Here is a 23,763-nt window from a genome sequence, read left to right as displayed (position 1 = left end):
ATGCCGGTAATCACCGGCCTTGTGATTAAGGGCGCTTATTACACGTGATACACTACGAACAGAGCGAGACAACAGAAACTCAACCTCCGAGAACTACGACGTTGATGCGGGGTCGATACTGGAGCTGGGTACCCCCTCCTCTTTTAATTGAGTCTCCACTGACAATCTTTCCCTGCATTCCGCACCACCATCAGAACGCACTGAATGATCAAAGAAATCAGTTCGACAGTTCGTATAATTGGGAAAGAGAACAATTGGAAAACGTTGAACTAGCGCCTGGTACTGGTCTTCGAAGGCATCCTAAAACCGTTTCGACCAGTCTTTCGGTAAAGTCTTGGTGAAAACGTTTCCGGAGCTCATAACAGAAGGTCAGAATTCGACTTACAGTGTCTCTGCAGCCAATAAAACTTAATAAGGCCGTCTAGAATTAAGGAGATACTACGCACATTCAGCGCATCTAAACGGCTAAACGTCTTCTTGCACCCTTGACAAACGTTGGACTGCGGTTTTGCGGTGTGAAGAGCTTGATGTCGTCTGAAAGGCGGCGACGCGAGTGAGACAAAAGGGATAGGCTGTATAGCACGAGTAGAACGCACTTGCAGTCATGTTGGCGCGCAAAACCCTTCTTACAGCCTGGCCAATCGCAAACAAATGGACGCTCTTCGGTGTGCGATCGTAAATGACCTGTTTGTAGGGATAAACAACTGGTGAATGCCATGACTGAGGATATCTGACCTCGTAAATTAAATCGCCGTGTAAAAGTAGAACCACATCCAGGCACAGGACAGGTGAACTGTGCCTCGTTCCGACGCCTGGAAGCACTAGCCAATTGTGTAGCAGACGTGGTGACCTGCTGCTTCTCGACCTGCGCAAAGAGACAAAATACACGCCGTTTCAATGAGGTGAAAACCACATACAGCAGTTGGAGGGTGTACCTGAAGAATGGGAGGTAATCGTACGCCTGAGGAAGCCGATGCAGACGCAGACGGATAATAGCTGGCGGGTAGACCACCTATAGCCGTTGCTGCTGCTGCTGCCGCCGCCGCATTCGAGATGTCAGTTGGTTGAATGGTACCCGGGAACTGAGAAGGATTTGAGAGCACGGCGGAAGAGTTGGGAGGTGGATTGAGTCTGTATTGCTCAGGAAGGCCGTGAGGAGGTCCTGGAAGCGGTAGTTGGGGAGGGTCTAAAGGACCTGGAGGCTGGCGAAGATGATTGGGAGGAGGAAGCATTTGCGAAGGAAAATTGGAGTCTTCAGGACCTGAATTTGGGATGAGATGAGCGAAAGGCGAAGTGTTTATGGTTTCGATAGACATGCTGTTGATGGGAACTCGGAGTCTGAGAGTTCACTTCAGTTTCCGAGTCTACCGCGTGATGACCATGACGTTCTCACACTGCCACTCTCTCGGCCTTCTCTCGGCTTCTCCCGTCATTCAAGCTGTGCTAGTTTTGGGATTTATATATTGCCTGGGATTTTACATATTGTTACAACGTTAAAGTCCTGTATCTGCCTTCATTCAAAGATATGGGCATCAAGTAGTCGTCGTCGTCGCATTAGTTCGATCTCGCTGATCTTATTTCCTGCTTGTGGTCGACTCGATCCTGTCGGCTTTGGAACATTCTCGTCGTCAGTATTCGGGACCTCCGATTCGATTATTTTCTCGGCCGGTCCGTGTGACTCAGTAACACTTGTCTCCTTGTCGGGATTGAATCCATTTTGGCTCTGATACCTCTTTGGAACGAATGTGATCCCAAAATCATCCGAGTCGTTTCTCTTCAGGCTTCCTCCATTAACTAGGGCAGCCTCTGAAAGTGTGCTTCCTGATGCCCTCGAAGGGTAACGAGAAAACGCGTCATCAATACAATCAGCTTGATCCTCAATGACCTAAATGTAGAAACTGTCCATCAGGAGTACATTCCAACGTTACTGAATCCTTACCGCCTTTGCCTCCCACATCAGCGCCGACATTTGTAGGTAACCATGACTCCAGCCTATCCAATTATAATAATTGATACGGGAGAATCACATCTTTAGCGAATAACTTACCTGCGAATAACGTTAACTGAACCCAATCATCTTCATGGGCAAGCCTGTCTCGTTCTTCCCTCATGCGGGCAGCGTCTTCCACTGATGTAGGTTCTGCCGTGCTCATACGTAGATTTTCACCGAACCGCGTACTCTTGCCCGACAGAGCTAGGTCTAGCTCGACCTTCCGTGCACGTTTAGCCTCTCTTACTCGACCTAGAACGATAATATTAGGCGGTATAATCAGGTGTTTAATTTCTCCAACGGAGATTACCTGCTAGCAATATGGAATCGTCGTTAAAGGGATCGGCCTCACCACAGAACAAAAGAAGAGGCGGAAATTTAGCCAGAAGCTCCGAAGGCGCAAGGAGAGGAGAGATATAGTAATTGGTCGCAAAATCCGGATTTCTATAGGGGCCTGTAAAGGAATGATTCAAAGGAGGTCACGATTTCTGATGGCATTCCATTTACCAACGTATAATAGAGCCATGGCTCGCATCTACAGGAGGTTAGTTGACAGGAATAATCAAGCCTCTGGAGCGAACTCGCCATGCTAGGCGTCACAATCCTATCTTGAAAATATCCTGCTCGACTCGTCAACGTCAGCCTTGTACCAACGGGTTCCTTCTTCTCCCTTGGTTGGCTCTTTTTAGCTATCGCAGCTTGGTTATCAGCTTCAAGGACAGCAGCAGATAGTTCTTGCTGTTTCATTTCGGACGAGACGGCTTCATTCCAGGCGTTTGGGTCGTATTTCACCCTTTCATGAAGAGGTTTGTCTTGTTCCCGTTTGTGAAACGTCGTTCCCATGTCGGGACTTTCACGACAATCCGGAGAGAAGGCTCGCAAAGCCGACAACGAGCGGCGCATACGAGGACGGCGGAAAGTGGAAGGCTCTTTGACCACATCGTTGTCCTCAACAGCTCCCGAAAACCCACGAATAGTATCACGCCAGCTACTTTGTCGTTTCGGACGCCTATTCCAGGTACTGCCACTTGAGCCACTGTCGTCAACCATACTGAGAGGCGAGAGATGGGAGAGATGGTCCTTCTGCTCCGCGAGTCCATGGAGATTCCCCGAAGACTGTTCGGAACGAAGGATACGAAGATTATCCTGCGTCATCCAGGACGCAAAATTAAAGTCAAGAGCTGCATAATTCAGTAAGAGCGCAAGGGGCAGTTGCAATGGTCTGGTTGGGTTGGAATTATTGTGCTCCAGCGTCTTTAAAACGACACCGCAGGCCATTGTGGCACCAGCCGAATCACCAGTTAAAACAATTGCAAGTCTCTCTCCAGACATTCCTATGACGGTACCATTAGACTCAACCAATATTCGATACGTATCAAACGCCTCGTCTATTGCAAAAGGATACGGGTCTGGGATTGAGTGGTTAAGACCATGCAGGTGATAATGTCAACTCGGCCAGCTCACATTCTGGTGCTTTCCCATAATCAATCGACAAAACTGGTTTCTTTGTATTGACAGCCCAGAGCCTCAAACGTTCTTCGTGATGCTCTGGAGTCATACAAAGGAAACCTCCACCCGGGAAATCGAGGACCAGTTCAGTGGCATCAAAAAGCTGCGCGGCAGGCAAGGCATAAAACAGATACGCGGTTACAGGGCGTTGATAGTGAGAGGACTTGGGTCTCGGTAGCAGAATCTTGCGTCGAACGGTCAGAGATGGTAAGGATAAAGAGGTGAACAATCGGATCTGTGACAAAGATCCGTAAGTCTACCAAGAAGGTGTTGGTTATGAGCTCACGTATGGGTTCGAAGTCTTTTCCCATGTAGCTAGTTTTCGAATGAGTCAACAGTAAAGAATGGCCTTTTCTTAAATGACCTACCCCGAAGCATTTCAACTGTAGGAACAGCTCGGAAACGACGTAACTGGAATGAACAAGCAATTAGTAAGGCAGTGACGCACGCCAAAGCTTTCCGCACCTTCTCATCGCCTTCATTCGCATAAATTATGTAGTACGCGGAGAATAGGATAGAACATATATCGCGTAACCTGTCAAGCAGTTTATCAGTCGTCAACTCTGAATTGAAATATCAGCCGTGCAACGCACCATTTGGGTCGAACCGACATTGCTGTAGCAAATCCTGCATCGAGTCCGGTAACAATCCAAGTTGCCCGGTAGTACGCAGGAGAATACTGTAATTAGAGCATTGTATGATTCCGATCAACAAGGAAGATGAGTTCATGACAGCGACATACGAGCCGAGCTAGTGGTTCAGGTGCTGTAGAGAAGGGTGTTTCAGAGGCTGTTGCAACCGATGTGAGAATGTACTCACAACTCAAACCAAGTATCTTATCGAGGTTTCGCATGGCATAGGCTGTTGTGAGGGTAGTGAGTATAATCTGCCATGGGCTGAAGCGTTCTATCGAGGTCTTTAGTATGAGGTAAAAAGCTGAAGAACTAACATACTGAGAAATCTATTAGCTCGTTTCAAACCCAACACGTGTGGGGGACCATCGCTTCCACGAACGATACGCCATATCCAGAAAAGAAGAACCAGGAAGACCTGTCAAGATATGGAGTGTAAGAGACGATGATTGTCAATGTTAGAGAAATGATTTGACCTGAGTACGTTTCCAGGAAGGATTAGGGCGACCAAGTAAATGGTCTATCATGATAGAGTAGAGGGGATAAGAAGTTGGTAGGAAAGTCCACCATAAAAGAGCTGCACTTTGCATGTGATTTTCGACCCTGGTTAACTAAATAGACCACAGCCACAGTAGGCTGCCATGTACTGTAATTCAATCTCAACCGCATCGTCGGTTCGATCGGGCACCCCGGTCTGTAAGCACTCGTCTTTTTCTGTGCGTCGTCGCCGTCTCGACATCCAGCCTCACGGTGCAGCTGTCACCTGTAAGGTTCAGAATTTGGCATGCATATTTTATCATATATTTTCTATGATCTCTCGATTTCCCTCTGATTAAATTTCCCTCTAGCTTCATTAACAGCTAAGTATTACTTTATATCCAACTCAAAAAACACTCCTTCTGCCGACAGCAACCATGATAACTCGGGGAAGATATAGGGGGACTGGAGGACAGTAAGTATGGAAGTGGACACTTTGTTGTGGGCTCTTGGAGATGGTATATGGCAACAGTAGGAGCAGTTGTTGTTTTTGGTACTGGTGGTAGCCTTCTTTCTAGTCGTCGATAGCAGCGCCACTTTTCCTTCGATGTTGCGGAGTCCGTCAATAGGTCATCTTGATTGGTACGACGGACATCCCATATAATGTTGAGGTTGGCGTCTTTTCGGAACCAATTCGGAACTGGCAAGTGAGTCGAGTTGGAAGGATCTCCACAAGGGATTAAAGAGCCCGCACCATTCGTATAACATCTCAGACCGCTCATGCCACTTCAAAGTTCGGACAAGTCCCTGCTGCCAGTCACCCAGGTAATGGCTCCATCGCTGCTATAATGTTAGCCATTGAAGAAGCTGGAGGAGAATTGAATCAGAGGGAGTTTTAAGTATCAGAAACATGATAGAGTAGTCATACCAGATGTTAACCTTACGAGTAACAGTATGATGACCGGAAGTCAAAGACGACGTGGAAAGAAAATGGCAGGCGCGGTGGAGTTTGAATTATAAAACAAAGACTCCGGACCGACGTCCGCTGCCCGCAACCAAAGCTGGATTTCTTCCAGCATTTCACACAGAGTCAAGCACATAATTTCCTTTTAACACTTTCTTCGGTCTTATCACCCCTTGCCGAAGTCTTTTCTTTACACGTCAAGTGGAAGGGTTGGTGATTACTGCCATTGGGTACTTCAAGTTGGGAGTGGGAACATGAGTTCAATCCTGAATCGGTCCAAGGGGACGAGTCTGGACGAGTACGAACCGAACAGTAGCTTCATTCAAGAAGTACGAGAATCATGTCCTCCTGTTCCCAATCTTGTTCAAATCATACGGATCACTGAGAACAGGTCTAATGGCTCGCAAGCAAGCAATCAATTGACCACAAGCTGGCCTCAGTGTTGACGAGGCCGCGGCATTCTGAAGAGAGACCGATAGAAAACTGCCCCATATCCCCCCGGTGTAATCCCACAAGACAGACCAAACATCGCGAAAAAAAGGTGAACATACCATGAGAGATATAATTTCACATACAATAGTCGCGTTCAAAGTTGAAACAGCTACTTTGTAAGTCTGTAAGTCGGCCCAGTTGTAAGTGCCAAACAACTGAAAAAGGAAGGTGATTAGTAAGACTGCCGCGCGACACGTTTGAGGTTTCCGTGAGCTCCCCCCCACCCTCCACTGCTTGCTGGGACTAAGTTTTGGGCTTAATTAGGACAAATCGACTAGCTTGAACTATTATGAGAAAATATAGAGAGTTTTAAACTCAAAAACGGTAGAATGAACGCCTGACGTATTGAACTGGGGTGGGCATTATTTTTTTCGAGCGAGCTGGGCTGGCGCGGCAGTCTTACTAATCACATTCCTTTTTTGGTTGTTTAGCACTTACAGCTGGGCCGATTTACAGACTTACAAAGTAGCTGTTTCAACTTTGAACGCGACTAATGTCAACAAGCTTATGACCCGGCCCTTTGTGCCGAGTTTTTTTGCATGTTTATACACCTGCTTACTTGTGCTCTGTAGGAGTTCTGCAGGTAGTGAACAGCATGAATCACCCATGGGGGGAAAGTTTGTGTCCCTTGGCCCACTGTATTCATATCACATGACCTGTTCTGTGAACATCCTGTGTCAGAGGCGTAATTACACCTGTCCTACCCGTTACCCATGGAAAAAAGTATGGTGGGTATGGGACTTGTACAGGGTGACTAATCCATTCCAGCCCCATCCCATGCACAGGAAAACCCACCAACCCGTGCTGTTCCAACTTCCCTATCTGCAGGTATGGCCATGCTCTATCCCATTTTACAGGTACAAACCCATGGGGAAAGTATTCTGTGCCAAATCAGTACATGTTGTATAGTGGGTGACATAAATAGCAGGTGGAGGACTTGTACTGTGTACAGAACTTTGTACAGGGTGGCCTACCCCATTCCCTCCCTGTCCCATGCACAGAAAAACCTGTAACCTGTGGAAAAACAGTACAGTTAGAGAAGGGGAGAGGAGACAGTGAGAGATGACAAATTATTACCAAAAAAGTGTGTGGGAATATAAAAGTTACATCTCATAACAGTTGAAGTATAGATGCATGTCAGATAACAGTAGGAATAAATAAACAGGAACATGAAAAATACTACGTTACTGTAGCTCAAAGGGAGGGGACATTGTCGTGCACGCAGGAAATTTCGATCTCCGCTTTAATTTACCCTGGTCCTGTCGCATAGATCATTTTTTGGAGATAATCGCTGATAATCGCTGATAATCAGGTCTCTTTGTCCCATTATATATAGGATATTTTTGGAGATAATCGCTGATAATCGCTGATAATCAGGTCTCTTTGTCCCATTATATATAGGATATAGGATTACAAACACGCATCTGACGGATCCACCCTGACCCTAATCTTGCTCGCGCCAGGACACTTTATTCTATACAAAAAGAAATTGATTTCTTTATGTAGGGTAACGCTACGTAAGTGATATAGTACGATAGAGAATAATATTGTATAATGACCGGGGAAATTGAGGTGACCAAGAAGTACAACAGCGAGTGTCAATGGAGCGCAATCTAATCACAATTACAATTACAGATTTACACGGGGGGAAAACGCGAAACGACCGACAAAATGACAGAATCAGAAATGACAGGAAACAGATTTAAATGACTGAATGTAACAACTGTGAGTTTGTAACAACAAACATACTAGCGCGATGACTTTAAAACACGGTCTTCGTCAGTATCAGCGGGCGTACACAAACAAAGCCAGAACTCTTACCTTAGTGGGCGTGAGTGCTCGTGCTTTCTGGAGCAGTCCAATATCTTTCCTCTCCATCTATTTTTCCTTCTTCCTCATGGGGTTTTCTATGCCCTTGCTCGGATACAGCACAGTCATCAGAAAACCATCCGGGGACGTTCGCTCTTCCGCCGAGAGGTTCATTAACCGCACTCTCAGTCGAAGAGCACATGGAAATAGGTGAAATAGGGGGAATGGTCACATCGGAACCTGAGGAGGGCGGAGGAACAGGTAAACCTGCGGGAGAGAGTACAAGCATAGGAGGTCTCGACTTCCTAGGTTGTTGTGGAGACTCGGGTGTTCGCAGAGATGTAGGCGTAGATGAAGGTGATGCTATCGAATTTGGAGGCAGCTCGAAAAGTAGAGGGAAGGGGGAACCCTTCCTCCTGTGACCCGGCCTCAAATCGCCACCGAGCGGGTCATCTTTCTTTACTGGAAATTGGCCCAAATTTGCCAACACAGCCAGTTTCAAACTGGCACGTCTGGCCCTCCGAGTCTTTGCACCGACCTTCCGTCTGCTCGCACCCCCTGGTGCGACTCTGAACGAATCAAATGCTGTCCCTTCAATAGGCAAATCCAGCGTCCAATCTCTGGTCGGAGACCTAGGGGTAAGCTGATTACGGGAAGCTGTATCGGGCGTAGGTGGTAATGGCCTGGTGGGCATCGGCAGTCGAGGCGGAAGTATCAATGGACACGGGGGAGGTGTAGCCGTAATGAACTTCTTCTTCGACTTTTTTGGCGGTGAATGATCTCGTTGACTAGTGGCATAGGGATGGTTGCCCAAGGTATATGCACCCATACACACAGATCCATATGAGCTACTGCTGGAGGACGACCCTGTGCTCCGTCGAACGACTTGGACATGGCCTTTGGCGAAGGGGTCGGCCGGGTCCGATGTGAAATATACGGAAGACGACGCGTGTGAGAGGGATTCCGAACCACTTGTAGAGTAGCCTTCGCTAGACATCGAACTCGATGATGATTGAGCGTCCGCACAGGGCGAAAAGAGCTGGGAGCAGGAAGAAGAAAGCTGACATGACTCGCAATCTTCGCTAGCCGTAGGACTGATAAGCTGTAACAGAGGAGTGTGAGCCTAATGTCTCGATAACGCTAAAAAGGGAAGAGGGACACGTCCGGAAGTGCGAATAGGGGCAAAAGAGCGCGACAGAACACGAATATACTAACCTCAGTACTGCAGCTGACAAGTCCTCTCTCCAAAGCAATAGGTAGCGGCATATGAGGCGTGAATATAGGATCCGTAGGAGGTGGGAGGGGTAGGTTAGGCAGCTCTGGTACCTGACGAGGAGAACGCTTTGTAGGGACAACAGACGATTGTGGCTCGCGCAACAAAACGCTCTTGATCTTTTTTAACATTGTCAATTTCTCCTCAGTTTTCAATGACCGCAGATTATTTTGAAATGAACTTGAAAAGCAACTTGAATTTGGGCGGCAAGGGAGCGCAAGAGGCTCAAAAATGGGGGTGTTGAATGATAATGCAGCGCTAACGAGAGTGGTGAAGTCTACGAGGGTCAGCGGTGTCGCGGGAACCTCAGGTTCTTCAGGTTTCACTACTTTAACAGATGAGAGGGGGGACTGGTATGACGGAGGTGAGGGGAACGCTGAGGAGGTGCAACACGACATCTTGAAGAGAGCGTCAACGTCGACAAGGGCGATGAGGGAGAGGGAGAGGTAAGGGGAAACGAGAGTATATCGCACTTAGCGGGTCGAGAAGGAGAGGATGGATTGCGGGGGAGATAGAGTCGGACGTGCAGTGAATTTATATATCGGTTTAGTTTTTGGAATCCGAGACATGACAGAAGAAGGTATTATTTAGCACGTAAAATATGAACGTAAATTCTCGACTAGTACTAAATTAGGTAAGTGTTTCCCCCATTTGGACAAGTAATTAAATGTTGACAGAGGGCGCATCTGCCACCATCTCGATTTCTTTTTTGCAAGTTTGTGTTCCAAATTCCCCCTTGTCTACTTGTCAGGCCACCGTCAAAGAATGCTGTCGAACCCGCTCTAACACCTCCCAGTTTCTCTCTGGTCTCGAAAAATCAAGTGGAGTGGAATACGACATCGGTAAGTAGAGGGGGTTCTTGCATTTAGTTTTTTTTTACTTCCAATTTTTAAAGATATGAATGCTCAACTTCATTGATGAAGTGATGCATGCTCCGTGGCGGAACGGCTAGCCTTATATCGTTCAATTACGCCTCAAATACGGTACCGTAAACCAAGCTCAGCATATACTCTGGGAAGCTCCGTCGTCAATATATTGTTTGGCCACGATGCATGAACTGCAGTACACGATTGAATACTCGTCGAAATGACGCTTGTACGCCTGTCAGGTCGCCATATTACGCCCCGAAAAAACCGCCGAAAAGTTCAAATTTCTAGAAATCTTTTTGTAAATGGAATATTTCAAGTTATAAAATGGACTCGCAAGGACCTGTCTACGAACCTCTCCACGTGATCCAACCCTGGAAGTTATTCCTCGCTTGTAGTAGCAGGAGATATTTGCCACCGAATCCCCCCTCGGAACCTTGTCAACCAGTGTCCCTCTTGCTTTCGATTTTCGGGGAAGGGTTCACCGGGTACCCACCGGCTTTCAAGTTTCTCCTTCACCCTTCTACTGATGCCTCTTTGGCATGAAAGCGGCCTTCGAAGTCAACGGCATCGAGAGCATGAAATCCATCCAAGACCCGACAGCTTTTGGCCTGGTGCACTCGGTGATAGCTTTTGCGGGGTCACAAGTGCGATTCCACTGATGTATAACGATCAACAGTTTATTCTTGGTACCCTGGCAAAGTTTTCCGCTAGCCTCGTGTCCTGACACTACCTAATTGGCCTCCTCTGAACTCTGTGTCACTATGTACTACTTGGGACTGTCATAGCATTTCGTTAAATCCCCGTTATCTCCTTCTCTGTGCATCTCGCCGCCCACTGCCTGATACGACGACACACTTTGGTTAGCTGTCTTCGGGTGTTCCGCACTGGAGGCAACTTTCCAGGCTCTCTCCTGTTGTCCACCACTTTAATAAGCACCTTGGCACCATATCCGCGGGGTGTCCCAGTCACTCAACCTCTCCTTTCCGAGGGACAGAAACTTTCGGTTCGCTAATGCTAGTGGTAGTACTACGACATTTCTGGCACTGGCACCTCGCAACTGTTCGTCCCTTGAAACCGAACCTGGACTTCAACTCTTCCAGTACAGTGTTCACGACTCGATATCAATGTTCGAGACCGCCGGGATTACGACTGTTCCGCAACGTGGTCTCGCGGCGAACCAAGAAGACTCCATCGCCGGAGACATATCGCCCGGTTCCACACACTCCGCCTATTCTCCCCGCCGGATGATCGTCAGCGCAAGATCTCCTCATTGGCTCCCAACCTTCGAGATCTCGGGCCAAACGTTCGAACTCGAATTACAACACAACTTGCCTCATCGTTCCAGATCCTATGAACAGTTCAGGTCCTGAATAGTAACAATGAATGCTAACAGTAGTAGTGTGAGATTATGCATTAAAAATTTCCTCCGGGAGTAACTAGCTCAAGGTCAGCTTTACATGGAGATTCCGCTGCCAGTGAGGCGTCCCAGCCAGCTGGCGCCTTCTTAAACCTGAGGCTCGTGCTCAACCTTCTCGACTTCGATTCAACCATCGATCTGGTCGATTGTCGACTCCGGAGCGCGATACGTTCCTTTATCGTCTCTAACCAGGTGGCGGGCGGATCCTGAATTCGTTTTCTTTGCATTGGAAGTACGATATGGATAAGATGGCTTAAAGTTTCGTCGGGGAAAACGTCGGCTCCGAAGGAAGCGTTCTCGATCACCACCAACTTCTCTGACCGTCAGAGCATCCAAGAAGTTGGCGTCCAGCAACACGAGTGGCAGATGGTTACGATGATGGCCACGTCTAGTCGGATGATATCGAACCACTACCACTTCCTGAACTTCCTGCACGCAAATAGATTAATTACGTGCAAACACCAACGGTCTGGTGATTATAGACTGTAAGCGGTGATGAAAAGTGGCATATTATCATCTTCCGCTGCTGATGCGAAGTTTTGTCGAAGAACAAAGGCCTGAAACAGAGATAATAAATACAGTCACAAATTCATCGATAGGGAGCCTACCTTAGGACTCGGGTTAGCCGTAGAAGCAAAGGCTATTGCCATGCTTGGTGTTGTAAACGCGCACCATAGTCGAACTGCCCGACTGTCATGGGTCAAGCCGAGGTTGTGGGTAAGGGATGCTCACCGACTGTTCTAGATAAATCCTCCTCCCTTGTGACTAATAAAATACCAACATTCGGATGCGAATCCCCCAGTCTCTTTGAAGGTATCCAAAATTCCTCCTCCAAAACATGACGAATAACATCATGTGGATCTTCAAAGCTGCGTGCCATGGCCCTTCCTAGCGAGCGAGCTAAGGAAGCGCGTGTGATATACTCGCCAGCGCCTGAGTAACAAGCAATAAAGCTACAATTTGCAGAACAGCAACGACAAGAAATCTTACCAGAGACGCTACAAGCCATAGTATGTCTACTAAAGCAACTGGGTGAAGAGCGCTCCCACCGTTGAGCCCAACATCCTGCTCCGAAGATGCCTGCCTAAACGGCCGACTTCAGAAAGGAGAGGAAAAAACCGTTGCATACTCGACAGACCTCACCGACGCGACCTGGAAATTTTAACAGTAGTCCACCACTGTCTTTCAATCAGAAAGGGAATGGTGGGCGCAAGGGACAACAGTTACCTGGAAACACCAGCGGCCACAGCATCCCCGCAGACCGCGACAGCACCGACAGTGTCTTGCAACGCGTGTATTTCGCCAATATCAGTAGTAGAAATACTACCACTGTTATGCTTCTCCTTCCATCGCGACCAAGTATTCTTGGCTTTGTCGCACACCAAAGACTCTGGCGAAACGGTTGGGATAGCGTGTTCGATGGCGAAAGCTCGAGCACCATCCGATACAAGGAGTAAAGGTGGTATGCGACCCAGAGGATCTGATTTCTGAGAGTGGTCCAAGATAGATCTGGCGAGACGAATTGGATTTTTGACAGCTTATAAAGCTGAGAAACCTCAGTCTTCCACTGTGATGGGCAAAGATATATGCACCTGATACAGCGGCCACTGCTCCAAACGCGTTGCTTCCATTCATAAGACTGGCATCGCATTCCACCGTTCCATCCAAAGTCAAATTGGAACCGAATCCCGCATTCAAACATGGGTCGTCTTCCAAGGCTATGATTGCATATTCGACGATATTCAATACTGAAACGTGAGTTTGAGGAAGACCAACACGACAAGCCCTGCGTAAGAGGTGATTTCCTAGTTTAAGAAAACTGAGGGAAATACCTACTCTCGGAGTGCCTTTTTGATTCCTTTATCTGTTGAAGTATTGTGCGAACCAGCACCTCCATGGACTGCAACAAAAGCCATCGATGGGCGCTTAATACCACGTGGTGGCTACATGTGGGAATTCTGACCAAGATCCCTTCATGGCCTCTTCTTCTGGTACGTCCGTCTACCCTTATATTACACTGGATATCTTATTCATATCATACAGCACCTGGAAAGCTTTCCCGTGAAGAATTCCGTCGACAAAAGGACCTCGAAGCTGCTCGTAAAGCAGGAACAGCACCCGCTGCTTTAGACGAGGAGGGCAAGCCAATCAACCCGCATATTCCACGTTAGTTCCCTGCTTTTCATTATCATCCATAAACTAGCTTACTCTATTTTGTTAACAGAATATATCTCTCAGGCTCCATGGTATTTGGACACCGGCGCTCCCTCTCTCAGCCATCAACGACGTAGCGAAAAGGAGGATATTGGAAAAGATAGTCTTGACAAATGGTACGACAGAGGTTCTGTACAAGGTCCGGCGGCGAAGAAGTACCGTAGAGGTGCTTGTGAGAACTGCGGCGCCATGACGCACAAGAAAAAGGATTGTCTCGAAAGACCTAGGAAGAAAGGTGCTAAATACACCAGCAAGAACATCAGACCGGACGAAGTCATTCAGGACGTTGCTTTGGGATATGATGCCAAGCGAGATCGATGGAATGGCTACGACGTCTCAGAGCATAGCAAAATATACGAAGAGTACACCGCTGTTGAAGCTGCTAGGCAAAAGTTGAGGGAAGAGGAGATCGACAATCAAACCACTACGGATTTAGCTGCTGTCAGAAAGGTCGCGAAAGCAGGAAAGTTGGAGAAAAAGGATGATCCCGACTTTGGGTCGAGTGATGAAGAAGATGCGGATGAAGACAAATACGCCGATGCTGCTGATGCTGTCGGGCAGAAACTCGACGCTAAAACTCGAATCACCGTTCGAAACTTGCGTATTCGTGAAGATACGGCCAAGTACCTCATCAATCTCGATCCCTCTAGTGCTTACTACGATCCTAAAACCCGTTCCATGCGTGATGCGCCCCTCAAAGACATTGCCGCAGAAGATGTACGCTCCACTGTGTTTGTATGAAAGAAAGTCCCTAATGAATCGTTTTTTAGGCCAAATTTGCAGGAGAAAACTTCTTCCGCTCTACTGGTGAGGCCCCAGCTGTCCAACAATTGCAGCTCTTCGCCTGGCAAGCTGCAGCTCGTGGAAATGATGTCCATTTAAACGCAAACCCGACACAGGGCGAACTCTTACACCAAGAATTCAAACAAAAGCGGGAAGAGCTCAAGGAAACTTCCAAGAGCAGCATTCTTGCAAAGTATGGTGGTGAAGAATTTCTGGCCACTGCTCCCAAAGAACTGTTACAAGGTCAAACGGAGAACTACGTCGAGTATTCGAGGGCGGGACAGGTCATTAAAGGGCTCGAGCGTGCCAAGGCCCGTTCAAAGTATCCTGAAGATGGCCAGTTCCACATATCGCTTCGAAGTCGAGGATTTACTGACATGTATTCCTTTATTTTTAGTTCGTGTCAACAACCATACCGCCGTCTGGGGATCCTGGTACGACCCAGGCTCAGGATTGTGGGGATATGCCTGCTGCCATTCTACAATTCATATTTCATACTGTGCCGGTCAAGCTGCTATTGAAGCAGCTCGAGCTTCTACTGCCCAGAATCTCTTGACCAACGAGGCACATTCTTCCAGTCATGAACCGCCCCCGAAACTTCAAAGCAGTAGTGAACCGTTAACTAAAATTGACCAGAATTACTCTAAGCAACGAGTGGGTGAGGGAGATATCAAGTTGGACCCGGAACGACTGGCGCGTGCTATCAAGGAAGAGAAGAAGAGAGGAAGAGGTGATGAAGACGAGTCTGATGGGTTTGGAAAGAAGAGGAAAATGGGCGGCGCTCGTGATGTTACTGAGGAAGAGCTTGGTGCGTAAATTGTTGAACAATATTGCTCACACTCTAACTTTTATTTCAGAGGCCTACCGGATACAGCGTAAGATGACTGAGGACCCCATGGCCAATTACGTGGATGAGGAGAGTTGAGCATCTTTTGTACCGATACTACATTGTATTTCTATGTTCTGATAATCTGTACAACATCCGGACTCCTGCTACAAGAAACCACGTTTTTAGCGCTAGTGAAGCCCTCAAGGCCTCAAGTTAGAACTTGAAGTTGGATCCGAGATTTCAGCCATTATCATGATTTTTTTCAATAGGGTACAAATATGATGAGCATAGTATAAACCCACTCTAACGCTTGACCCAGGTGTACTGAAGGGGGTAAAAGACGATGTCAACATGAATCGGAAACAGAAATAAACCTGAAAAACACCAACCCTCTTGCGCGCCTTTGCGAGACCTGTCTTCTTCCGCTCCACCATACGAGGATCACGTCTAAGGAGTTTGGCTGGAAGGGTTTCAATAATGGTAAAACCTATGAATGGTTAAACCCAACCCTCACCTCGTTTCAAAACTGAGCCCGTCTCAGGTTCGTGCGCGAATATACCCTTTGCGATCCCATGTGCCACAGCACCAGATTGGCCGGATGTACCTCCTCCACGAACAATCGTGAACACGTTGTATTTACCCAATACACCGGCAATTTTTAGAGGACGAACGACTCTCTCTCGATCCTGGGGCAAGGGAAAGTATTCAGATATGGGAAGGTTGTTAATCAGGATCGTGGAAGCGGTGACGGTGATCCGTTGCTCTTGGGTCTTTGTGTCCTTCGTATCGAGTATGTCCATGACCGAATCCTCTGTAGCAGCGTCTGATACTCCAGGTGGTGTCATCATCGAACGAGAAGCCGAAGAATCAGTTCTAACCGGGATCATCCAAACCCTGGCCGCACCCGTCTTTCTCTTCCCAACCGTGTACGACCTCCCAAACCGGTCAAGTATAACAGGTTTTCTCTCTCCACGGGTAAGATACGACTCCTTCTTCCCACTCTCAAACATACCCAACACTCCATCAATCATCGTCGCCAAGTCGGAATAACCGGCTGTGGTGGCAATACGAAGATATTGGTTGAGTTCATTGAGGAGTACAGTGACTCTTCGGTACCGCGAGGTCGTCATGCTAGTATCAAACTCTTGAGACATTTCTGCGGCCGTTTTCCAAACTGGAGGCATCGGTTTCAGACTTTCGCGTGCAAAATCCGGAAGAGGGAGCAGCTGGAGGGTTTTAAGTGTTGCACGGGTTCGATTTATGGCATTCTGCAGTTCAATTAATGAATCGTGATATGTTGCACGTCCAGTATAAAAGCTGGGTGATTCTGGCTTTGATTTTGCTACAGCGTCTGTGTTTTCGTGCTTGGGAAGTTCGTCGGCGCCTTCGTTGTCGCGATTCCGACGTCGCGTCCGGAAGCGGCTGGAGACGTTATTGAGTTGAGAAGGTGGGACGAACGTTGAGCTATGAGAATATCGATGGAATGGAGGATAGAGGGTATGACGACGACGAAGGAAGGACGTTGCCTGCCATTGCACTCGCAGAACGTTCATGGAGGCTGGGAAGAAATATCAGTCACGTGCCTCACGTCCAGCCAGGCTAAGCCCGGGCGCTCGCCAACGTTACACGCGACGTCGAGGATGGCCGACTTTTCTGGTGCTCTTTCTACATGGAGAGGTCAGTCTTTACCTTTGAAATTCTGGTATTATCTCATTCAAGTGTGCCATTTAGAAATAAATCTATCAGAGCTGCAGAAGACCCTCGACGCGCAAGGAATCGAAATTGTCGACAACCAGAAGGAAAACGTGGTCGGAAGAAAGGCTCTCGCTGACAAAACAAAAGGTCCCAATTATAATCTACCGCTGGTCTTCCATGTCCACTGAAGTATTGACTTCCATGATTAAGAGTTCAAAAAGATCCCTGACAATGAAAAGATGACTGCGTGGAAAGGTCTGCTGAAGGGTGTGTGTTGTGTCCATACAGAAGTTGTCCAGTTCTGTTCATTTCGCCTTTTTAGCCTACCAAACTGAAATCGACAATCTTACGAAAAGGTCAAAGGCTTCGGAGAACGCGTTCTTGAATGTATACAAAGTGCTAGCTGAAGCACCAGACCCGTACCCACTCCTGGAAGTTGCTGTCGTACGTTCTGTGTCTCTACCTCGATACCCAAATAACTTATCAACTCACCCCTCCAAAGGACCAAGCTGTAAAGGCAGCAGAAGCTTCTGACCTCGAGTTGGAACTTAAACGTGTCCGCGAAGAAAATGCTGAATTATCAAGGCGAGTTATCGACTTATCCAACGTTGAGGCCGCGAAAAAGAAGGCTGAGGCGAAGGTGGAACAATTGGAGCAAAAGGTTCTTGTCCTCATGCATACATAAGTATCCCTTCTGACCTAGTTTGTAGATGGAGGAATTGATACAAGAGAAGCTCGCTCAGAAAGAAAACGAGCTAAATGCAATCTACGACGAAAAGTTGATGAACTATGAAGAACGGTGAGAAATAGCAACGCTCTCGATTTTGACACTCTTTACCGACTGACCGATGCACCGTAGAGAAAAGGATCTTCAACGTCAGCTTTCTCTGACGAAGAATCAGCTTCGTGACCTTCGGCTTTCGAATGATACTACTCAGGCAAAACTTTTGGACCATAGTCAACGCCAAGGTACACCATAAGTCTCCTCTCCTCTGACCTAGCAAATCAACCCTTTTGTGTATCGCAGATGAGGAAGTAGTCTCCAAACTAGCTGAAGTCGACATGATAATTGGAGATCTGGGCCGAGCTAACAGTCGTATCGCAGCACTCGAGCGTCGTAATGTACCGTGTATTTCTTTGAAAAATTTAAACGTTTCACACTCATTATCATGCTTAGGAAATTCTACGAGCAGAAACAGAAACAATGCGAAGCGGCACGGAGTCTTCAGAAAAGTGAGTCTTCGCCCTGTGGTTGTTGACAAGCATTCGTTCTAAAGGCTGCAATTGGTAAATACAGAGTGAAATCGCTTGAAAATCAAGTGACCTCTCTAGAAGCAGAGACTGAAAGATTGTCTCGGGCGTTGGACATTCAACGACGTACAGCAGAGGAGGTAGAGGTATCATCAAACAAGAAGCTGCAAGAGACGATGAGGGAAATAGAACGCAAGGTATTGATTTACCAACACCCATTTTGTCGACAAACACAGTTTACTCCATCAGGTGGCCGAAGTAGGCAATTTGAAGAATCGTATAAGGAAATACCATGACTATGATGAAATCAAACGAGAACTAGAAATCATGAAGGTGACAAATATCTCCTTTGCATTTTCGTCCCGAATTACCGTTGAAGGTTGTTCTTAGTACGTCGAATTTGCTGGGCTTGACGAAGATGTTACCGAGTCCGATGATCAAACTGGTGTCAACGGACACGACACTGGTGTTTATCTGCCAAACCCAAATGCAGAAAAGGCAAATGGACAACAGGCCAAATCTCTCGAGGCACTCCTGGCCACGAAGAACAAGCGTATCATGGAGGAATTAACTAAGTTTAGGGTAACCATCTTTCTCCCCGTCGGACGAATTATAATGCTGTTGTTCTTACCTCGTTTGTCAGATTCTACATGGGGAGCTGGAAGCTTCACTCCAGGCCACGCGGGAACAACTCAGTAGTGCTTCCTCGGAGTTAGAACAACAAAAGGCGCTGAACGAGAAGTTGGAAAATGATTTGTTGTCCATGAACAGCCATAGAACGGAAGATGCCGGCTCCTCTGATACCGCTGATATCCTTGCTGGAATTGGGGTTAGAAAAACAGAGGTAATTGAGTTGCACAACATTTCTCACATCAGCTTATGCTGACTTCCGATACTTCCTTTAGGATTCTTCTGCTCGCAGTACACCAATACCGTTTACCTCATCTGCTGATACCTCGATTCTACCCATCGTGACGAGCCAGAGAGATAGATTTAGGCAGCGAAATGCGGAGCTCGAAGAGGTAAAAATATTGATCAATTCCCGTTTCATGATGTGGTTTTTCTCAATACCTCCCCCACATCTACAGGAACTCAGGAAGCAATTCCAGATCATTTCAGAACTTCGGGGGGAAATCAAGACTCTACAGTTAGACAATCTCAAGTTATACGAAAAAGTCAGATACATGCAAAGCTATCGTGAAGAGGCAGGAACCCGTCCAGTCACTTCCCAACTCGACCCTCTACCAGCTCCATCTGGCAGCCTGGATGATATGGGAAAGTATAGAAGTCGTTACGAAGAAGCGATGAACCCTTTCGAGGCTTTCAGGGGTCGGGTGAGTTGTTTTCATTTCAAAACTCTTCAAAGACCCCGTAATGACAGCGTCTTTCGGCTGTAATTGAAGGAAGCATCGCGGGCAATTCAAAACCTTAATCCCGTTGAAAGAGGTGTGCTCGTGCTCACGAGGTCGATATTGGGCAACCGCCGTACTAGGACTTTTTTCATCTTCTACGCTCTTGCGTTACACCTACTGGTCATGTTCACAACATATGAATGTACTGCTTCTTCGGAATCTCGGCGCACGACGCAACCATATGGGTCCTAGTTCAGATATGTATTATTCAATAATGTTTATCTATGTATACATGCGGTAAATATGCGGAATCGTACAGTATGATTGGACTATAATATACGAAGTGGTAGAATTATGACCTGGTATAATGTTGTCATTAGGCACGGGGCCCCTTTTTGTTTCGATGAAATTCAAGTGCTCTCTCGACAGCATTGAGCAGGGGTTCCATGGCCTGTGAGAAGGTTGCAGCTGAGGCCAAAGACTATACGGGCGGAACTCACGACTTGTATGCGCTGGGGATGAATGTCCTGCTGTTGTGCAGCTTGAACAATGGCGTCTACTTTCTCCCGTGTTTTGGAGAGATAGCCAATCATTTTGGCCGCTTTTGTAACTCTTTGAGCCGGTGTTGCGAGAGATAGTGTTTGGGAGTTATTCATGGAAGGATACGTTGCTTGCCAATACTGGCGCAAAAACTCGTTAGCAGCGGTCTGACATGTCCTCATTTGCATGAAGAGCCCTTCAGGCATGTCATCTGTGTCGGGGAATGTTAGGAGCAAAAAATGTCGCGTAATATAATCGTACTTTTCCTTGATAGCACGTCTAAGCGGGCCGCAACATTCCTAGTCATGGACAGAAGGACATTATCCCCAGACTCACGCGCTATGTTGAGCTGATTGATGGTCAGTCTTTGAAGAACAGCCGCATTAATCGAAGAATCAACTCACCTCCGTAAGCCTCGAGCTCCATGGTCTCAAATCTAGAGACATGCTACGAATAACGGACCTTATATCCACTTTCTACACTCGGAAGATTGTGAAGTTGGCTGTGAGTTCAGTAAGAGACAACATACTTCGATTGTATCGTTGCATGTAACGCCCGTCATGCGTCCCTCAAAATATCTTTGCCTATCTTGCATTTCAAGCACGATGCCGGAGGAAGATTCGGAGTTGTTCAAATCCTCGAGTTCAATGGGCTGGTACCGATCCTGTACCAGGAAATTTGGCACTTAATCAGATTCACATAAGTTTCAGCGAGAGGTACATGCCTCGGTTTCTGTTCGCCGTCGCTTAGCTGCAGGACCTTCACCCCTAACATCAATCAGCCTGAGGACGGCTAGGTATTCCCGGAGACAAACTTACAATGCAGAACTGAGCAGTCGTTCCGAATGTTCATTGAATTTCCGAATCAAAGGCAATGCTCCTTTCTGCCTTCCTGCTTGCATCGTTATATCCTTCTCGTTTCCGGTCTAAAATCGGTCGTTCAATCTGAATATTAACAAAAATTAAAAATCTAACGCTTACTGCTCCATGATCCTCGTGAGTGGCGCCCAAATCGATGTAGAGGTCTAAGTCAACATCTCTGTGTTTACGCGGCTCCAATTCTGATTTAATTGCGAATGAGAACTATGGAAATGCCAACATAACTTGCACACAAACCATCATCGTCCTTCTCCAGATAGTTATCAAAGACTGAGTCATCTTTGACAACATGTTGCGTGGCCGAAGAACGAATCGAGGCGCGATGCGCATTGAACAGCTTAGACTGAAAATACCGCTTCCAAAATTCTTCCTCAGAGAGCTTCATTTCAAGATACACGTTACATGTGTGGAAAGAGCACGAGCGAGAACCGGAATCGAATACCTTGCTGGGAACGTTGTCATTGTAAGCTCTAGCGACAACCGGATATTCGTCAAAGATGTCATGAACAAGTTGCGGGGTTATCCGAATCTTGACTTCGCCACCTTCTACGGTTTCTGGACGAGGATCAACGAGTTGGCCAGGTTTTCCTTTCTTCTGGCCTTCCGAAGCGACTTGTGCAAGAAGAAGATGCTGGAAGCAAGTGAGACAACGGCACATCTGCACAGCCTACAAACAAGACATACCTCTCTCCCTTCCCAAAACTCGGTCTCGGTGATGTGACCTCCAATGACCAGCTCTCGATGCAAAGCTGCGAGGTCTGGGTTGCCCAAAAGCACGTTCTTCCGCAAACGGAAATCGGATGCAGGATCGCTGCCGGGTATAATGGGGGTGGCTATAGTATCGCTTGTAACGGAAGCAGCTCGGGAACTTGACGGTCTAGAGGGAATTGACAGTGGCACTGAGGTAGATTGGGTATCATGCTGCTTTGAGGGTGTCGCTTGGGGCGGTTGATCTAATGAGTTGCGGTTGTAGCTAATGCTGGCAGCCAGCTCGGTCTTAAACTTTTCACGCTCGACGTACGCGATTGCCTGGGGCGAGATAAACGTGAAGTTATGACCGATTTCACCCCCTTTCATGTCAAGCTTCAGTCTGACCTGAGGTGCACCTTCTTTACTGCAGAAAAGGGCTATTATCCTGGATAGTTAGAACTGGCCGAGAAAGGTAAACAGTGTTACTTACCACCAGCTTCAGACCGTGCAAGTCGAAGTAATGGATTTCTTTTCCCATCCTGAGTCCATAAGAGGTGGGTTTCAGTGAGCTCTAGAACGCCTGGAAGTTTTTGGTACGATGCCTTGGCAGTACAGACTGAAGTAGGCATTCAAGCTCATTCGCGCTGATCCGTTAGGTAAGCGTGTCGCGTACTGTCAAGTGGCGTCGATATAGATACCAAATCAAATATTCAGCATATTCTTCTTCTTCCAAGATTGAATGGCGACCGTAGAAAGACAGCTCGTTGTTTTCGATTTCGATTGGTAATTCTCTTCCATATCATATTACATGAAATGGAAGTTAAAAAGTTTTCAGGTCTATGGCTGATCAGGACACCGACAGATGGATCTTCGAGGTTTTGGCACCCGATATTCGTCGAAAAATGGAGGACCTCGATAACAAAGTCCAGTGGACCGATCTTGTGTGAGGAGCTCACGGTTTTCTCATTCTCTTTTTTCCGACCTTGGCCCATTAAGCGCACAATCCCTACGCGAAGCTCATACAAGGGGAATAAAGAGAGAGGAAATTGAACATGTCCTCAGATCTATACCCTATGTAAGGCTTTTGTTCGCTCCCCGCCAAACGATATCTCATGTTTGCATAGCATCCCGCAATGGGCCGAGCCGTGACCAAATTGAAAGCAGGCGGGAGAACGACCTTCCTCTGTCTTTCCAACGCAAATTCTGTTTTCATCAACACGATTCTGGAGGTCAGAGTCTCCGCTGTGCTAAAAGTCGTTGATTCAATTTAGAATACACGATCAAGGAAAAGGGATTAGAGACTCTCTTCGAAGAAATCATCACCAATCCAGCACACTTTGAGGAATCTGGCCTTCTTAACCTCAGGCGCAGAATTAGTGCGGACGGGCCTCAGCACCAATGCAAAGTCGGGTGCAGCCCCAACATGTGTAAAGGTGAAATCTATGTCTTCGCGGCATTGCGGGACATTCTGACAGAACCCGTTTGGATAGGCGAAGAACTAGACGCGTTCCTGGCAAGACATGCGCCCGCGTACGACCGTATCGTATACGTGGGCGATGGTTCTAATGACTTTTGTCCTGTCCTTCGTCTGAGAAGGTGCGATTTTACATTGTTGAGAAGCCCCAAAACTCCGTTGAAGAAAACCTCTAGTCAAGACATAGTTCTTTGCAGAACGTTTGGAGGCTTACCCAAACGGGTTGCCCGTGACGGAGACCAACTGAAATGCCACATCAAGTACTGGACGGGGGCTTGGGAGATAGAAGAGGTCTTTACTACATTTTAGACACAACTGCCTACTGGTGTTTTGCGGGCAAACGTGCCTGAGACAACTTACAAGCATGACAGAGTGTCTTTCCGACAGTTGCATTTGATGTAGGATTTGCATGAAGAAGATAAGAAAAAGAATTCATAAGAAATAAATGTAAGTAACGAGTTTGGACAACAGGTTATCGTATGTTGTAAGTAATGAGGATAGCGATGAATATATGCGAGAACAAACTTACTCTCAGAGCAGGATATCAGTGTCGTGTTGGAAAAGGAATTGAAACAATTGAAGGAAGATCTGGCTATTGGAAATCACGGTGCATGATGTGAGCTAG

General features: G+C 47.2%; 9 protein-coding genes across 10 annotated transcripts; 3 read left to right on the top strand and 6 right to left on the bottom strand.

Moving 5' to 3' along the window:
* Window positions 1–356: 356 nt before the first annotated feature.
* Window positions 357–1,316, bottom strand: E1B28_000663 (uncharacterized protein; the record flags this gene model as incomplete). Its single annotated transcript, XM_043146521.1, has 5 exons — window positions 357–392; window positions 447–534; window positions 597–684; window positions 736–865; window positions 936–1,316. 5 exons carry the CDS (start codon window positions 1,314–1,316, stop codon window positions 357–359), a joined length of 723 nt encoding a protein of 240 aa, XP_043015224.1.
* Window positions 1,317–1,443: 127 nt separating this feature from the next.
* Window positions 1,444–4,709, bottom strand: E1B28_000662 (uncharacterized protein). Of its 2 annotated transcripts, XM_043146519.1 has the most exons (15): window positions 4,608–4,709; window positions 4,453–4,549; window positions 4,319–4,405; window positions 4,242–4,264; window positions 4,093–4,178; window positions 3,965–4,034; window positions 3,868–3,910; window positions 3,786–3,814; window positions 3,455–3,734; window positions 2,576–3,399; window positions 2,498–2,525; window positions 2,301–2,444; window positions 2,048–2,242; window positions 1,940–1,992; window positions 1,444–1,885 (listed from the first exon to the last, which is right to left on the bottom strand). In XM_043146519.1, exons 1-15 carry the CDS (start codon window positions 4,656–4,658, stop codon window positions 1,514–1,516), a joined length of 2,382 nt encoding a protein of 793 aa, XP_043015222.1. In that variant the 5' UTR covers window positions 4,659–4,709; the 3' UTR covers window positions 1,444–1,513. The 2 variants fall into 2 exon arrangements, with proteins under 2 accessions (XP_043015222.1, XP_043015223.1); XM_043146520.1 differs by having other exon boundaries at window positions 2,048–2,444; window positions 2,498–3,399.
* Window positions 4,710–7,566: 2,857 nt separating this feature from the next.
* E1B28_000661 (uncharacterized protein) lies at window positions 7,567–9,720 on the bottom strand. Its single transcript, XM_043146518.1, has 3 exons — window positions 9,089–9,720; window positions 7,886–8,975; window positions 7,567–7,838 (listed from the first exon to the last, which is right to left on the bottom strand). Exons 1-2 carry the CDS (start codon window positions 9,542–9,544, stop codon window positions 7,887–7,889), a joined length of 1,545 nt encoding a protein of 514 aa, XP_043015221.1. The 5' UTR covers window positions 9,545–9,720; the 3' UTR covers window positions 7,567–7,838; window position 7,886.
* Window positions 9,721–11,373: 1,653 nt separating this feature from the next.
* Window positions 11,374–13,352, bottom strand: E1B28_000660 (uncharacterized protein). The gene is made up of 8 exons (XM_043146517.1): window positions 13,269–13,352; window positions 13,025–13,218; window positions 12,660–12,969; window positions 12,571–12,610; window positions 12,423–12,516; window positions 12,165–12,365; window positions 12,041–12,114; window positions 11,374–11,989 (listed from the first exon to the last, which is right to left on the bottom strand). The coding sequence occupies exons 1-8, from the start codon at window positions 13,346–13,348 to the stop codon at window positions 11,909–11,911; spliced, it is 1,074 nt and encodes a 357-aa protein (XP_043015220.1). The 5' UTR covers window positions 13,349–13,352; the 3' UTR covers window positions 11,374–11,908.
* A 54-nt stretch (window positions 13,353–13,406) lies between these two features.
* On the top strand, window positions 13,407–15,444 carry E1B28_000659 (uncharacterized protein). Its single transcript, XM_043146516.1, has 5 exons — window positions 13,407–13,598; window positions 13,657–14,363; window positions 14,417–14,765; window positions 14,827–15,237; window positions 15,287–15,444. The coding sequence occupies exons 2-5, from the start codon at window positions 13,836–13,838 to the stop codon at window positions 15,352–15,354; spliced, it is 1,356 nt and encodes a 451-aa protein (XP_043015219.1). The 5' UTR covers window positions 13,407–13,598; window positions 13,657–13,835; the 3' UTR covers window positions 15,355–15,444.
* A 7-nt stretch (window positions 15,445–15,451) lies between these two features.
* On the bottom strand, window positions 15,452–16,819 carry E1B28_000658 (uncharacterized protein). Its single transcript, XM_043146515.1, has 3 exons — window positions 15,773–16,819; window positions 15,648–15,718; window positions 15,452–15,582 (listed from the first exon to the last, which is right to left on the bottom strand). The coding sequence occupies exons 1-3, from the start codon at window positions 16,809–16,811 to the stop codon at window positions 15,562–15,564; spliced, it is 1,131 nt and encodes a 376-aa protein (XP_043015218.1). The 5' UTR covers window positions 16,812–16,819; the 3' UTR covers window positions 15,452–15,561.
* Window positions 16,820–16,885: 66 nt separating this feature from the next.
* On the top strand, window positions 16,886–19,808 carry E1B28_000657 (uncharacterized protein; the record flags this gene model as incomplete). The annotated part of the gene is made up of 16 exons (XM_043146514.1): window positions 16,886–16,935; window positions 16,990–17,100; window positions 17,164–17,220; window positions 17,276–17,397; window positions 17,456–17,614; window positions 17,664–17,752; window positions 17,813–17,922; window positions 17,981–18,075; window positions 18,131–18,186; window positions 18,251–18,401; window positions 18,454–18,537; window positions 18,595–18,786; window positions 18,848–19,048; window positions 19,110–19,226; window positions 19,293–19,538; window positions 19,608–19,808. Exons 1-16 carry the CDS (start codon window positions 16,899–16,901, stop codon window positions 19,806–19,808), a joined length of 2,028 nt encoding a protein of 675 aa, XP_043015217.1. The 5' UTR covers window positions 16,886–16,898.
* A 15-nt stretch (window positions 19,809–19,823) lies between these two features.
* Window positions 19,824–22,293, bottom strand: E1B28_000656 (uncharacterized protein; the record flags this gene model as incomplete). Its single annotated transcript, XM_043146513.1, has 12 exons — window positions 19,824–20,007; window positions 20,057–20,307; window positions 20,358–20,445; window positions 20,501–20,572; window positions 20,626–20,760; window positions 20,821–20,863; window positions 20,915–21,021; window positions 21,077–21,156; window positions 21,212–21,353; window positions 21,417–21,605; window positions 21,659–22,101; window positions 22,155–22,293. The coding sequence occupies 12 exons, from the start codon at window positions 22,291–22,293 to the stop codon at window positions 19,933–19,935; spliced, it is 1,764 nt and encodes a 587-aa protein (XP_043015216.1). The 3' UTR covers window positions 19,824–19,932.
* A 29-nt stretch (window positions 22,294–22,322) lies between these two features.
* Window positions 22,323–23,535, top strand: E1B28_000655 (uncharacterized protein). The gene is made up of 7 exons (XM_043146512.1): window positions 22,323–22,447; window positions 22,500–22,607; window positions 22,661–22,739; window positions 22,789–22,893; window positions 22,950–23,097; window positions 23,155–23,260; window positions 23,315–23,535. The coding sequence occupies exons 1-7, from the start codon at window positions 22,404–22,406 to the stop codon at window positions 23,445–23,447; spliced, it is 723 nt and encodes a 240-aa protein (XP_043015215.1). The 5' UTR covers window positions 22,323–22,403; the 3' UTR covers window positions 23,448–23,535.
* The last annotated feature ends 228 nt before the right edge of the window (window positions 23,536–23,763 follow it).

This window comes from Marasmius oreades, chromosome 1 (assembly GCF_018924745.1).
Source record: "Marasmius oreades isolate 03SP1 chromosome 1, whole genome shotgun sequence".
NCBI lineage: Eukaryota > Fungi > Basidiomycota > Agaricomycetes > Agaricales > Marasmiaceae > Marasmius > Marasmius oreades.
This window is presented reverse-complemented; position numbering and strand designations above follow the sequence as displayed.

What these genes read in the sequence shown, in the direction of transcription:
- E1B28_000661 (XM_043146518.1), bottom strand. Translation starts at nt 9,544, where the DNA reads ATGTCGTGTTGCACCTCCTCAGCGTTCCCCTCACCTCCGTCATACCAG. An exon ending in TTGTCAGCTGCAGTACTGAG is followed by an intron (nt 8,976 to 9,088) that starts GTTAGTATATTC and finishes CCTCTGTTACAG; the next exon opens with CTTATCAGTCCTACGGCTAG.
- E1B28_000658 (XM_043146515.1), bottom strand. Translation starts at nt 16,811, where the DNA reads ATGAACGTTCTGCGAGTGCAATGGCAGGCAACGTCCTTCCTTCGTCGT. An exon ending in GGGCTCAGTTTTGAAACGAG is followed by an intron (nt 15,719 to 15,772) that starts GTGAGGGTTGGG and finishes AAACCCTTCCAG; the next exon opens with CCAAACTCCTTAGACGTGAT. An exon ending in TCGCAAAGGCGCGCAAGAGG is followed by an intron (nt 15,583 to 15,647) that starts GTTGGTGTTTTT and finishes TACCCCCTTCAG; the next exon opens with TACACCTGGGTCAAGCGTTA.
- E1B28_000660 (XM_043146517.1), bottom strand. Translation starts at nt 13,348, where the DNA reads ATGGCTTTTGTTGCAGTCCATGGAGGTGCTGGTTCGCACAATACTTCA. An exon ending in ATCAAAAAGGCACTCCGAGA is followed by an intron (nt 13,219 to 13,268) that starts GTAGGTATTTCC and finishes CCTCTTACGCAG; the next exon opens with GGCTTGTCGTGTTGGTCTTC. An exon ending in AGCAGTGGCCGCTGTATCAG is followed by an intron (nt 12,970 to 13,024) that starts GTGCATATATCT and finishes CAGCTTTATAAG; the next exon opens with CTGTCAAAAATCCAATTCGT.
- E1B28_000655 (XM_043146512.1), top strand. Translation starts at nt 22,404, where the DNA reads ATGGCGACCGTAGAAAGACAGCTCGTTGTTTTCGATTTCGATTG. An exon ending in TCCTCAGATCTATACCCTAT is followed by an intron (nt 22,740 to 22,788) that starts GTAAGGCTTTTG and finishes ATGTTTGCATAG; the next exon opens with CATCCCGCAATGGGCCGAGC. An exon ending in CAGCCCCAACATGTGTAAAG is followed by an intron (nt 23,098 to 23,154) that starts GTGAAATCTATG and finishes CCGTTTGGATAG; the next exon opens with GCGAAGAACTAGACGCGTTC.
- E1B28_000659 (XM_043146516.1), top strand. Translation starts at nt 13,836, where the DNA reads ATGACGCACAAGAAAAAGGATTGTCTCGAAAGACCTAGGAAGAAAGGT. An exon ending in TTCAAAGTATCCTGAAGATG is followed by an intron (nt 14,766 to 14,826) that starts GCCAGTTCCACA and finishes CTTTATTTTTAG; the next exon opens with TTCGTGTCAACAACCATACC. An exon ending in TGTTACTGAGGAAGAGCTTG is followed by an intron (nt 15,238 to 15,286) that starts GTGCGTAAATTG and finishes CTTTTATTTCAG; the next exon opens with AGGCCTACCGGATACAGCGT.
- E1B28_000662 (XM_043146519.1), bottom strand. Translation starts at nt 4,658, where the DNA reads ATGATAGACCATTTACTTGGTCGCCCTAATCCTTCCTGGAAACGTACT. An exon ending in ATGTCGGTTCGACCCAAATG is followed by an intron (nt 4,035 to 4,092) that starts GTGCGTTGCACG and finishes ACTGCTTGACAG; the next exon opens with GTTACGCGATATATGTTCTA. An exon ending in CGATTCCATATTGCTAGCAG is followed by an intron (nt 2,243 to 2,300) that starts GTAATCTCCGTT and finishes TTATCGTTCTAG; the next exon opens with GTCGAGTAAGAGAGGCTAAA.